We start from the raw sequence: 14,263 nt of genomic DNA on the forward strand, positions 1-14,263 counted from the left end.
AGCCAAGATTGCACCATTGCACTCCAGCCTGGGCAACAGAGTGACTCCATCTCAAAAGAAAAAAAAAGCAAAATCACTATTGGGAATGAAAAGACACCCCACAGAATGGGAGAAAATATTTGTAAATCATGTGTCTAATAAGGGATTAATATTCAGAATTTATAAAGAACTCCAGTAACTCAACAACCACTAAAAAATAAAAATCCCAATTTAAAAGCAGACAAAGAGGCTGGGCGCGGTGGCTCACACTGTAATCCCAGCACTTTGGGAGGCCAAGACAGGCAGATCACTTGAGGCCAGAAATTCGAGACCAGCCTAGCCAACAGAGATGGCGAGACTCCATTTCTGCTAAAAATACAAAAATTAGCCGGCATTGTGGCACAGACCTGTAATCCCAGCTACTCAGGAGGCTGAGGCAAGAAAATCACTTGAGCCTGTGAGGTGGAGGTTGCAGTGAGCCGAAACGGTACCACAGCATTCCAGCCTGGGCAACAGAGCAAGACACCACTCAAAAAAAGAATTAAAAAAAAAAAAGATAAAAGCAGGCAAAGGATTTATATAGACATTTCTCCAAAGAAGATATACAGATGAGCTGGGTGTAGTGACTCACGCCTGTAATCCCAGCACTCTGGGGGGCTGAGGCAGGTGAATCACCTGAGACCAGGACCAGGAGTTCAAGACCAGCCTGGCCAACGTGGCAAAACCCCATCTCTACTAAAAATAAAAAATTAAAAAATTAAAAAAAATTAGCCGGGCGTGGTGGTGCATGCCTGTAATCCTAGCTACTTGGGAGGCTGAGGCAGGAGAATTGCTTGAACCCAGGAGACAGAGGTTGCAGTGAGCCAAGATCTTGTCGTTGCACTCCAGCCTGGGCAACAGAGTAAGACTCTATCTCAAAAATAAATAAATGAATAAACACACAAACAAACAAATAACAAATAATTATCACTTTTTTGCATTTTCCCAATTTCTTTACTGATTATTTTTGGGATTTGGAAAAAACATAAGGCCGGGCGAGGTGGCCCACATCTGTAATCCCAGCACTCTAGGAAGCCAAGGCAGGAGGACTGCTTGAGCCCAGGAGTTCGAGACCAGCCTGGGCAACATGGAGAAACCTCATCTCTACAAAGAATACAAAAAAATTAGTTGGGTGTGGTGGCGCATGCCTGTGGTCCCATCTACTCAGGAGGCTGAAGTGAGAGGATCACTTGAGCTCAGGAAAGTAGAGACTGCAGTGAGCCATGATCGCACAACTGCACTCCAGCCTGGGCCACAGAGCAAGACTCTTTCTTGCTAGGAAGGAATTCTCACATGTACACACTAGCAGAAGCCACAAGCGGCACCAGGAAGACTAGAAGAATGCGGGGCATGAAAGCTAAGTTACAAGAGAGTTTAAGTAGGAAAACTAAGGGGTGTAAGATAAAAACTGAAGCACTGATTTGTTAACTAGGTCATCAGTTATCTTAAAGGACAGTCTTAGAATAATACATTGCATAGCGGCTGACTTTACAGTCACCCAGATATGTGATCCTGGACAAGTTATTTATTTATTTATTTTTTAATTTTTTGAGATGGAGTTTCGCTCTTGTTGCCCAGGCTGGAGTGCAATGGCGCAATCTCGGCTCATTGCAACCTCTGCCTCCCGGGTTCAAGTGATTCTCCTGCCTCAGCCTCCCAAGTAGTTGAGATTACAGGCATGTGCCACCATGCCTGGCTAATTTTTTGCATTTAGTAGAGACGGGATTTCACCATGTTGGTCAGACCGGTCTCGAACTCCTGACCTCAGGTGATCCACCCGCTTCGGCCTCCCAAAGTGCTGGGATTATAGCTGTGCAGCCCTGTGCCCAGTCGACAAGCTATTTAATGTCACTGTGCCTCTGTTTCCTCATCTGGTCAAGAAAAACAATACTTACTGTCAGATCTGGAATTTGAGGCTGCCCTACTTATGGGTTAATAAATGGATCTGTTATTGTTTCATGGATGCTGTCAGAAAACAGAGACAAAAGACCTTACTGTTCAGGGCACAACAAGCAGCATGAGCATGCCTGCATTGGTTCCCTTCTGCCCCCTGCAGGGGCAACGTGGGATGTGCCCAGATGGATGCTAGACACACAGTGAGTTGCATCATAGGGGAGGAAAAAGAAGCTCCTGCTGTTTTTTTCCTTTTTAAAGATGGGGTTGGGCTGGAGCGGTAGCTCACACCTGTAATCCCAGCACTTTGGGAGGCCAAGGCAGGCAGATCACCTAAGGTCAGGAGTTCGAGACCAGCCTGACCAACATGGTGAAACCCTGTCTCTACAAAAATTAGCTGGGCATGGTGGCAGGTGAGTGTAATCTCAGCTACTTGGGAGGCTGAGGCAGGAAAGTTGCTTGAACCCAGGAGGTGGAGGTTGCAGTGAGCCAAGATCATACCACTGCACTCCAGCCTGGGTGACAAGAGTGAGACTCCTTCTCTAAATAAATAAATAAATAAGATGGGGTCTTGCTATGTTGGCCAGGGTAGTCTCAAACTCCTGGCCTCAAGCAATCCTCCTGCCTTGGCCACCCAAAGTTCTGGGATTACAGTTGTGAGCCACCATGCCCAGCCATCTGCTGTTTTATAGTAAGCAGTAAGGAAGCTGCTCTTTGTCCTGGATGCAGACATTACCTCTCCCTCAAGGTTTGCTTGCTGCAAACACTGTCCTGAGAAATGTGCTGGGTAATGAGTGGCAAGGGCTTTGCTTATTTATTTTTATTTATTGGTTATACTTACATTTATGGTTTATTAAAGCAAAAGGATACAGATTAAAATCATCAAAGGGATAAGGTACATGGAACAAAATCCAGATGCAACCAGGCACAAACTTTCAGGTGTCTACTCCCAGTGGGGTATCACAGGGATATGCTTTTTTCTCCCTGCAGTGATTTTTGACAACAGGTGCTGATTGTTCCCAAACAGAGAAGTTCACCCAAGAATTAGGGTGCAGGTTTTTTTGTTTGTTTGTTTTGGTTTTTTGTTTGTTTGTTTAGATAGTCTTACTTTTGTTGCCCAGGCTGGAGAGCAATGGCGCAATCTCAGCTTACTGCAACCTCTGCCTCCCAGGTTCAAGCGATTCTCCTGCCTCAGCCTCCCGAGTAGCTGGGATTACAGATGTGTACCACCACCTGGCTAATTTTGTATTTTTAGTAGAGACAGGGTTTCACCACGTTGGCCAGGCTGGTCTCAAACTCCTGACCACAGGTGATCCACCCACCTTGCGCTCCCAAAGTGCTGGGATTATAGATGTGAGCCACCGCGCCTGGCCATGTGTGGGGTTTTTAATGGGGGTCAGTCACATAGGCTTGGAGTGTCCACACTACTGATCTCTGCTACTCAGACCCCAGAGCAAAAAACAATGTTCACTATAAATCACACTTAGGATAAACTTATTTGTTCAGACTGGTACAGCATGATGGCATGGCCCAAGACCTCTGGCATACAAAAACACTAATCAAATAAAATATTCCACGGGCTCAGAAGTTATTTCCCAGGAGCAGACCAAATGCCAGTTCTGAAGATGAGCTTTCTTTGGAATGTGCAGGGTTTGAACAACCTACACCTCCTGAGTTAACCCATTCCTACACACACCTGACTCATTACCATGAGTCCACTGCACCTGGTAAACTAAATTTTGTATCTCCTAGAATTAAAATTAGTTTAGGTCCAATGTCAACAAATCTCTGGAAACTCTAGTTACTTCCCCTTCCCTGATGCTCACAGTAGCAGCAGTCTACATTCACTGAACCCACTTGTTTATTCTTTGGCCCACTGCAGTATTAATAGACACTTGACTGAGCTTTCATGATGTGCCATGTACTGAGTTAAGCACTTTATATACATTCCAATCTAATGTGCTTGCTAAATGGCTGCAAGTATACTTGGAAAAGGCTAGAAGGTCTATAGCATGTTTTTGTCAGTGTAGAACTGACATCAAGTCCTTCATCAAGGGAACCCAGCCTACCCTTCATTCAGGAGACTCTAGGTCTGTGAATAGGCTCAAGTCTGAGAATTTGTTGAAGGCAGGGACTTGCGATTTTTGCCAACTCAGCAAGATGTGAAGGCAGGACTTGCCGAGATGGATTGGAAGTAAATATGAGTGGGCACGCTGGTCAGTTTGGAGTCACATCAGGAGACTCATGGAGGAGTGTCTGCTAACACCTACTTTATAGAGTTCTTGTGAACATTAGATTGGAATGTATATAAAGTGCTTAACACAGTACATGGAACATCATAAAAGCTCAGTCAAGTGGCTATTAACATTGCAGTAGGCCAAAGAATAAACAGAAGTGGATTCAGGCCAGGTGCAGTGGCTCACACGTGTAATCCCAGCAGTTTGGGAAGCTGAGGCGGGCAGATCACTTGAGGTCAGGAGTTTGAGACCAGCCTGGCCAACATGGTGAAACCCCGTCTCTACCAAAAATACAAAAATTAGCTGGGTGTGGTAGCATACACCTGCAGTCTCAGCTACTGAGGAGGCTGAGGCACAGAATCACTTGAACCTGGGAGGAGGAGGAGGCTGCAGTGAGCAGAGATCGTGCCACTGCACTCCAGCCTGGGTGACAGTGTGAGGCTCTGGCTCAAAAAAAGAAAGAAAAGAAAAAAGTGGATTCAGTGAATGTAGGCTACTGCTTCAAGGCATTTAGCTGAAAATAATAGGGATCGAGAGAAAAGTTCTTTTTTATTGTTTTAAAGGCAGATCTTAGCATGCTTATAGGCTGGAGTGTCTTTGGGATAAGAAAGGAAATCTGAAACCATAAAACTAGGAGACTAGAAAGTAGGAATAATAGAGCAAAGTCCCTGAGGGGCAGAAGGGGATGAAACCCAGGCCCAGCTGTGTTGCTGAACATTGTATGTCCAGGACTTGCCGAGATGGATCAGAAGTAAATATGAGTGGGCACGCTGGTCAATTTGGAGTAATGGCAGGGAGTGGAATGTTAAAGAAGCTCCTATTTGACCCCTTGTATTTTCCTAGTGAAAGAGGAGGTATTTACTGGTTAAAAATATATGGAGTGGGCAGGGAGCGGTGGCTCACGCCTGAATTCCCAGCACTGGGAGGCCGAGGCAGGCGGATCATGAAGTCAGGAGATCGAGACCATCCTGGCTAACATGGTGAAATCCTGTCTCTACTAAAAATACAAACGATTAGCCAGGTGTGGTGGCAGGCACCTATAGTCTCAGCTACCAGGGAGGCTGAGGCAGGAGAATCACTTGAACCCAGGAGGCAGAGGTTGCAGTGAGCCGAGATCACGCCACTGCATTCCAGCCTGGGTGACAAAGCAAGACTCCGTCTCAAAAAAAAAAAAAAGAATATATGGAATGCTACTCTGGGCACACTGCCTATAGTGTGGTCCTGCTCTGGACTACCAGAGTATTTATATATTTATTTATATTTATATTTATACATTTGTATATAAACTATTAGTTTATATCTAACTTTATATATATATATATATATATGGAAGACATAATATTATTACTGTTGTTGCTTTTTAAGTCTTGCTATGTTGCCCGGGCTGGTCTCAAACTCCCAGTTCAAACAATCCTCCCGCCTTGGCCTCCCAAAGTGCTGAGATTACAGGTATGAGCCACTGCACCCAGCCCATAAGACATAATATTGAAGGTTCTACTGAGGATGAAGGTCAGGAAAGGTATCGTGGTCCCTCTCAGCAGCAATGCAGTGTTTTTCTTCACAGCTCATATCTAGGCATGGAGGCAGATGGGAAATTAACCCAGACGGAGGCTGTGTATTAGTTCATTCTTTTGACTGCAAATAACAGAAACTCAAACCACCTTAAGCGGAAAGGGGAAGTTATTGGAAGGATGCTAGGATCTCTCACTGAATGAGGAACCAGGATCCCAGCTCGGGTGGATTGAAGTGCTTCAGGGAACCTAGGAAGTTGTCTCCCATTTCTGCTCTCCACAGACCACATAATGGAATTTAGCCATCAGTGGCTCCCAAGTTTTATGAATTACAATCCAGTCCCAAAGAAAGTTATACAATTCCTAACTGAGGAAATCCTTGCATTCTGGTGACAAAGGGTAGGGGAAAGAGCCGGCTCTACCAGGGGGCTGGGCAGACCTGGTAATAGGGCTCTGCTGGGCAGGGCAGGTCTCCTGGTCTGAAAGTCTGGCTCTCCCATCAGAATAGCAAAAATTGCTACAGAGTCAAGGAACCAGATTGATATCTTGTAAAAAGTAATTCCACAAGGAAGAGAACTCATTCATCAGACATTTTAATGAGACCCAATCTGATATGACCCCTTCTTGGGGGTAGCTCACCATCCAAGGAGAAACAAAGTTACAATGTTACAATGCAACTTGCTAAATATTGAACAGAGGTAATTACATAAAGCTGTGTTCTCCAGCTGCTCCCCTGCTTGTGCTGAGATCAGGAGAGCTGCAGGAAAGAGCCACAGGGGTAAAGGATGACCCACTCCAGATGTTGGAATGAGTCACATCTGGAAACTCTAATTTGGTGCAGCTGCCCAAGGCAAAGTGGTAGGCCTTGTTCACATCTAACTTGGTAAAGCTTTATGAAGCACCTACCCAGCGGGTGCCATGGAGGTGGATCAGATTGAGCCACGCTGCTGCCACCTCTCTGGAGGGAGGCTGGCATGGATACAACTTGATGACTATAGACTCTTCCTCTCTGGATTCAATTCCCTCTTTCTAGCCTCCTTGAATGGCCTCAGCTCATTTTGTGAAAAAATGCTGACTGAGGCCTCATGGAAGTTCTGTGCCGATTCTTAGGTGCCTGTGATTCATCTGTGCCTGATGAGAATCAGGGTCAAGTACGGCCCAATTCTCCAGGCTTTTCCAGGCACTGGCTGCCTGAAGCCAATCCAGGTCTGCCAGGTAGAGCACAAGCCAGTCCCATTTGCACTTCCTGCTGCTAAACCACAGGTCCCTGCTTCTCCTTAAGAGCAACCTTCTCCCAGAGCTGACTACGCTTATGTCTCATACCCAGCTTGAACCAATTTTCCAAACACAAGATGAAGACTTAGCTTTATAGCTTTTTTTTTTTTTTTAAGTTTAGGGCATTTATATATCTGCAACCCAATAAACCCCTGGTACCATGCAGCTCCCCCAAATTCAGTGCAACCAAAGCTGCTGAAACAAGTCCAGCCCCAGAAGGTGTAGTGGCACTGTGGGTGTTACCTTATTTTTATATGACCCTTCAAAAAGGACACTGAAAACCCAGTGCCTGTTGGCAGAGATCATGTGTGGAAATTGAAACCCTGTCTTTAAGGAATGACCAAATTCATGCTACTTAACCTGAAAACTTGGGGGCAAAGTGGTTGTGATTATCTGAAGGGCTGCCATGTAGATGAAGTATTAAACATGTCGTAGGCAAGGTTTAGAGGAAAATGTGGTACTTAGCCTTCTATAGATCCCACAATGAAATGACCTGCCTTGTGAGGTAGTGAGCTCCCTGTCAAAGGAGATTTTCAAGCAATGGGTAGAAGACCACTTGGCAGGAATGTTGCAAAAAGTGGGCTAAACCAGATTTTTCCAACCTAGTATGGAGGAAGAGGCAGAGTAGGGGAAGGTCCTGCCCCTATGAGATTCTCCTGATTGCATGCAAGATGACAGGTAATCCCTGTGTGCACAGACTAGAAAAGCAGACAGCCCCTAAAATAGATGGGGAGAACTTTTAGCCCTGATATCCACACAAACTATCTTAGGATAGGGTAGCTTGGAAAACTTTAACCAAATGATGTCACCTCTCCTAATGGGACTGTTCCAGACACGCACAGGGAGGCAGCCAGTGCAGTGCAAGATACAAAGTTCAGCTCTGTGCAGCAGGAGACCCGGGTTTAGTTCTAACTCTGCCCTGTATGACCTGGGGCTCCTCCTTCCCTTTTCTGGGACCCTCCATAAAATGAAATGAACGTAGGCAGTCCTTCCCCTTCTAATGGGCGTTGCCCCTCTGACTGGAGCCCCCGATAGCAGATCTAGGGCTACAGTTCGGGGCCTTGGGGCTACACTTGTGGACAGCCAGAGACCACCTCTGGCGGAAGCACCGGCCACACTCGAGGCAGGGGAAAGGCTTCTCCCCCGTGTGCAGCAGCTGGTGCTGGGCCAGGTGGCTCCACTGAGCAAAACGCTTGGAGCAAAGGTCGCAGGCATAGGGCCGCTCGCCCGAGTGCACGCGCCGGTGGCTGGCCAGCAGCGAGGGGTAGGCAAAGCGGCGACCACAGTCTTCGCAGGCGTGCAGCTTCTCCTCTGTGTGCGTGCTGCGATGGATGGCCAGGGAGCCACTCCGCCGGAAGGCACGCCCACAGTCTGGGCAGGGGTAGGGCTTCTCTCCGGTGTGCAAGAGCTGGTGCTGGAGCAGCGTGCTGCGCTGGGAGAAGCGGGCCTCACAGTGCTCGCAGGCATAGGGACGCTCCCCGGAGTGCACACGCCGGTGACTGACCAGGCGAGAGGAGGAGGAGAAGCGCCGCTCGCAGTCCGGGCACGGGTAGGGCTTCTCGCCCGTGTGGATGCGCTGGTGGATGACGAGGGCCGTGCGCTGGCGGAAGCGGCGGTTGCACTCGAGGCAGGTGTAGGGCTTCTCTCCCGTGTGTGTACGCTGGTGGATGGCTAGCAGGGAGGGGTAGGCGAAGCGACGTCCGCAGCTAGGGCACTGGTGGGGTTTTTCGCCTGTGTGTGTGGTCCGGTGATTGGCCAAGGACCGGCTCCTCCGGAAGCAGCGACCACAGTCAGGGCAGTGGTAGGGCTTCTCACCTGTATGGATAACCTGGTGCTGGGAGAGGTTCTTACGCTGGGAGAAACGTTTGCCACACTGGTCACAAACATAGGGGCACTCGCCGGAGTGTGCCCGCCGGTGACTGACCAGCAGGGATGGATAGGAAAAGCGGCGCCCACAGTCTGGGCAAGGGTAAGGCTTTTTTAGATTTTGGGCGCACTTGTGGCTCTCCAGGGCCTGATGATCAGGGAAGGTACAGCCGCAGTCAGGGCAGATGGGGCCCCCAGACGTCTGCCTGGGAATCAGTCGAGGTTTGCTGGGCCTCCGGCCTCGCTTCCCCTTTCGGGGTGCCTCCTTAGGCGGAAATACTTCCTTCTCCCCATTCTTCTTTCTGGTTCTGCTTTCTATAGGAATACAGAAGAATTAATTTAACAAATACTGGGCTCCTGCTCTTGTCAATTACATCGTAGGTTACAAGACCAATAGACTCACCCCCTGGCCTCAATTCCTAGTGCCACAGACAGCTAAGTGTGACATACTATCATGCAAATATGGCGTGCATTACAGGAGCTTCTAACCCAGCTTGGAGAAGTCTAGGAAGATTTCTCGGAGATTAAACTAACTTTAAAAATTGAGGCCGGGCGCGGTGGATCACGCTTGTAATCCTAAGCACTGGGAGGCGGAGGCGGGCAGATCACAAGGTCAGGAGTTTGAGAGCAGCCTGGCCGACATGGTGAAACCCTGTCTCTACTAAAAATACAAAAATTAGCCGGGCGTGGTGGCACGCACCTGTAATCTCAGCTACCCAGAAGGCTGAGGCAGGAGAATCGTTTGAACCCCGGGAGGCAGAGGTTGCAGTGAGCCGAGATTGCGCCACTGCACTCCAACCTGGGCGAGAGAGCGAGATTCCATCTCAAAAAAAAAAAAAAAAAAAAAGGAATATTTTTGAAGAGCTTACATCATTCAAAAGCCAAAATATCAGCCAGGCATGGTGGCTCATGCCTGTGATCCCAGCACTTTGGGAGCCCAAGGCAAGAGATCGCTTGAACCCAGGAGTTCAAGATCAGCCTGGGCAGCATAGTGAGACCCCATATCTACAAAAAATACAAATATTAGCCTGGCATGGTGGCACGTGCACCTGCCTGTAGTCCTAGCTACCTGGAAGGCTGAGGTAGAGGATTACTTGAGCCCAGGAGTTCAAGGCTACTGTGAACCATGATGGCACCACTGTACTCCAGCCTGGGCAACAGAGCAAGACCCTATCTCAAAAAACAAACAAGTCAAAATATTAATAAAAGGAATATAGAGAAGTCTTGCTGCCACCTTTTTACCATCTACCTTGTAGAAACCATATTAGTTTCTTCCCATTTTTTTGATGCAATACAAATGTCACCTTCCCCATCTTTCTTTCATAACAGATTGCATATAAATGCTTTACAGCATATGTTCCCTTCCCCACCTTTCTTTTTTTTTTTTTTTTTTTTTGAGACAGAGTAACGCTCTGTCACCCAGGCTGGAGTGCAATGGTGTGTTCTCAGTTCACTGAAATCTCCGCCTCCCGGGTTCAAGCGATTCTCCCTGCCTCAGCCTCCTAAGTAGCTGGGATTACAGGCATGCACCACTATGCCCGGCTAATTTTTTGTATTTTTAGTAGAGTCGGGGTTTCACCATGTTGGCCAAGTCGGTCTCGAACTCCTGACCTCAGGTTATCTGCTCGCCTCTATCTCCCAAAGTGACTACAGGCATGAACCACCATGCCCAGCTCACCTTTCTTATACAAAAGATAACATATACACACCTTATACACACTTTACTGTGCTTTCATTTTTTCACTTAATATATTCTAAAGATCATTTTATGTCAGCAAATCTTTTTTCTGTTTTACAGTTGCACAGAATTCCATTGTGGATGGTTTATTTGACTTAGCTGATTCTTTAAAAAATGTGGCTGGGCGTGGTGGCTCATGCCTGTAATCCTAGCACTTTAGGAGGCCGAGGCAGGCAGATCACCTGAGGTCAGGAGTTCAAGACCAGCCTGGCCAACATGGTGAAACCCCGTCTCTACAAAAATACAAAAATTAGCTGGGCACAATAGCGGGTGCCTATAATCCCAGCTACCCAGGAGGCTGAGGTGGGAGAATCGCTTGATCCCGGGAGGCGGAGGTTGCAGTGAGCCAAGATCGCGCCATTGCACTCCAGCCTGCATGACAGAGCGAGACTCCATCTCAAAAAAAAAAAAAAAAAAAAAAAGAATTAAAATTATGCAGTGTTAGAAACGTTAAGTCCCGGCCAAGCACAGTGGCTCATTCCTATAATCCCAGCACTTTGGGAGGCCAAGGTGGGCGGACTGCGAGGTCAGGAGTTCGAGACCAGACTGGCCAACATGGTGAAACCCTGCCTCTACTAAAAATACAAAAATTAGCCGGGCATGGTGGCAGGCGCCTGTAATCCCAGCTACTTGGGAAACTGAGTCAAGATGATTACTTGAAACCGGAAGGCAAAGGTTGCAGTGAGCCGAGATTGCACCACTACACTCCAGCCTGGGTGGAAGAGCGAAACTCCGTCTCAAAAAAAAAAAAAAAAAAGAAAAGAAACATAAGTCCCAAGGCTCAGTGTACAGTGTGCACAGGCCCTAAGATCTTCTTAGACACAAAGTGTAAAGCAAGACAGGCCAGGCGCAGTGGCTTACACCTGCAATCCCATCACTTTGGAAGGCCAAGGCAGGCGGATCACCTGAGGTCAGGAGTTCGAGACCAGCCTGACCAATATGGAGAAACCCTGTCTCTACTCAAAATTAGCCGGGCGTGGTGGTGGGCACCTGTAGTCCCAGCTACTCCAGAGGCTGAGACAGGAGAATTGCTTGAACCCGGGAGGAAGAGGTTACAGTGAGCTGAGATTGTGCCACTGCACTCCTGCCTGGGCAACAGAGCAAGACTCCGTCTCACACACACACAAAAAAGAGTGTAAGGCAAGATATGGAAACCTGCGAGGTATGAGCTAGCAGTGACTGGGTCAAAAGGCCCTCTAAGCCAATGGTTCTCAAACTCCACTGTGATCAGAATCATTTGGAGGATCTACTGAAACAGACTGCCAGGCCCTAGTGCCCGTTTTGGATTCAGCAGGTCTGGGGGAGGGTCCAAGAATGTGCATTTCTAACAAGTTTCCAAGTAATGCTGCTTCTGGTCTGAGACCACGCTTTGAGAACCACTGCTGTTAGCATTGTTAAAGACCTTGGACTGTATTTTACCCAATGGTTTTCTTTTCTTTTTTTTTCCCCCGAGATGGAGTCTCACTGTGGCACCCAGGCTGGAGTACAGTGGTATGATCTCGGCTCACTGCAACTTCCACCTCCCAGGATCAAGCAATTCTCCCTGCCTCAGCCTCCTGAGTAGCTGGGATTACAGGCGCCCACCATAATGCCTGGCTAATTTTTGTATTTTTTTAGTAGAGATGGGGTTTCACGATGTTGGTCAGGCTGGTCTTGAACTCCGGACCTCAAGTGATCTACCCGCCTCGGCCTCCCAAAGTGCTGGGATTACAGGCATGAGCCACCACCCGGCCAGTTTTCAAACCTAGATGCACATCTGAATCAGCTGAGGCTATTTAAAAAATGGAAGTTCCTAAACATTCACACGAGTGAATGAATAGCTCTGGGATGGGGTCCTGGAACCTGCGTTTTTACCAAGTTCCCCAGGTGATTTAGATATAACCAATGGCCATTTAACAACCTTGGCAAAAAGTAACTGAAAAGTTTTAAGCAAGGAAATACAATGGTCAGATCTGAATCTTGGACAGCTATCCCTGGTCTTGAAGAATCTGGCTCTGAAATTCCAGCCCAGACAGCTGCATCTTCTACTATGAGTGGATCTGGGACCCTTCTACCTGAATGGGGTTAAGCAGAGCCTTGTTGGATTCTGGGGAGATTGCAGTATGTCCTTCGCTGATAAGGGTCATCCTGCCGTAAGAGCAGAAAGAGGCCCCTGCATCCCAGGCAGCTGTTCCCCGTGAGCTCCCTTCAACCAAAACCCAGAAAACTCTGAGAAGTTTAGGATCTCTTTGGTCCAACTCAAAGGTGGCTAGAGGCAGAGATCCTGGAAAGGAGGCAGAGGGTAGCACCTGTTAAAAACTCACTGATTCTGGCTGGCTGCAATGGCTCACGCCAGTAACCCCTGCATTTTGGGAGGCCAAGGCCGGAGGATCGCTTGAGGCCAGAAGTTCAAGACCAAACTGGGCAACACAGCAAGACAATGTCTCTACAAAAAAAAAAAAAAAAAAGACGAAGAAGAAGCCCACTGATTCATTCACACAATGGAAAACTGCAGCTTGCAGACTGACATAGGAATCTCTGTGTGGTGGACCGGCCCCACACCACCAGACACAAGAGGCTGGGAAGATGAATACACTAAATACGCGGCAACCACCCCTAGCCAAACCAAAACTCTGGACGGAGCCGTTAGAGGTAGAATGTTATAGGAGGGCTGCAGGCTCTGCGTGGTTATTTAGCACTCACTTCTCTGGACTGTTAGCCCTCTCGGGTACTCCTGCGGATCTAGAGCAGCCGGTTCCCAGTCATCGGTGTTTCGTTCCAACCAGGAGATGAGGGCTGGTTTGGGACCTGCGCACCCTGGGGAAAGAGAACAAATCATAAGGCCAGCTCCTAGATCACGCCGAGTAGTATCTCCCCGACGGCACCTCCTGCTAAGCCCCTGCCCACCTCCCCTGACAACCTGGTCGCCTGCCAGGACCGTGGCCTCCCTGCCTACACCCTCTCCGGCTCCTGCATCCCTTCGCGCCCCGCGGCAGCGGATGGGGCCGGCCTCACCGAGCGCGCCCAGGTGACCGTAGGTCTCCCGCATCACGTCCCGGTACAGGGCCCTCTGTGCGGGCCGCAGGCAGCCCCACTCCTCCGGGGAGAAGTACACGGCCACGTCCACGAACTTCAGAGCCCTCGGCCTCCTGCCCCTTTTCCGACTGGGTCTGGCCTCTCCTGGTCCCTGCGAGGGGAGCGGAGCCGAAGGTGGCGCCATGGGACCCGAGGAGCCGGCGCCACGGCCTTCCCCGTCCAGGCCTCGGCCCTCGGGCGCTGGCGGCCCCTGGGATCGAGGAGCCCCTGCCGGACCAGGGCTGAGCGTGGCCGGGGAGGCCCGGAGGGAATCGGAATCGGCCGCCCGCGGGGCTAACGGAAACCTTTTGCTGTTATTCAGGAAACTCCTGCCCGAACTTGGGTGAAAGGCACCGGAAGATGCCTTCGGGGAAAATGGCGGCGCTGCTACCGCACCGCCTTTGCCTGGAACACAGGCAGCTTCCAGCTATCGATTTTATTGACCGGAGCGCCATGCCGGCTTCCTAACCTCTTTGCCCTCAAGTGTAATGGCGCTGCGATTGGGCTTCACGCCGTCTTTTTTCCCCTCCCCATTACGCGCGTTCATTGGACGAGAGCCGAAGATCGAGCGTTCTGATTGGGTGCTAGCAAAGGCGGTCCGTTTGAACGAAGCCAAGAGCTGCATAAGGGCAGGAAGCTGGACTGCTAGGATCAGGCGGCTACAAGGAGTT

The 14,263-nt window shown here is 49.0% G+C and overlaps 1 protein-coding gene across 1 annotated transcript; it reads right to left on the reverse strand.

The window, feature by feature from the left end:
• Positions 1–6,236: 6,236 nt before the first annotated feature.
• Positions 6,237–14,263, reverse strand: ZNF689 (zinc finger protein 689). The gene is made up of 3 exons (XM_054454220.2): positions 13,533–14,263; positions 13,221–13,334; positions 6,237–9,115 (listed from the first exon to the last, which is right to left on the reverse strand). The coding sequence occupies exons 1-3, from the start codon at positions 13,735–13,737 to the stop codon at positions 7,932–7,934; spliced, it is 1,503 nt and encodes a 500-aa protein (XP_054310195.1). The 5' UTR covers positions 13,738–14,263; the 3' UTR covers positions 6,237–7,931.

This window comes from Pongo pygmaeus, chromosome 18 (genome assembly GCF_028885625.2).
Source record: "Pongo pygmaeus isolate AG05252 chromosome 18, NHGRI_mPonPyg2-v2.0_pri, whole genome shotgun sequence".
Taxonomy (NCBI): domain Eukaryota; kingdom Metazoa; phylum Chordata; class Mammalia; order Primates; family Hominidae; genus Pongo; species Pongo pygmaeus.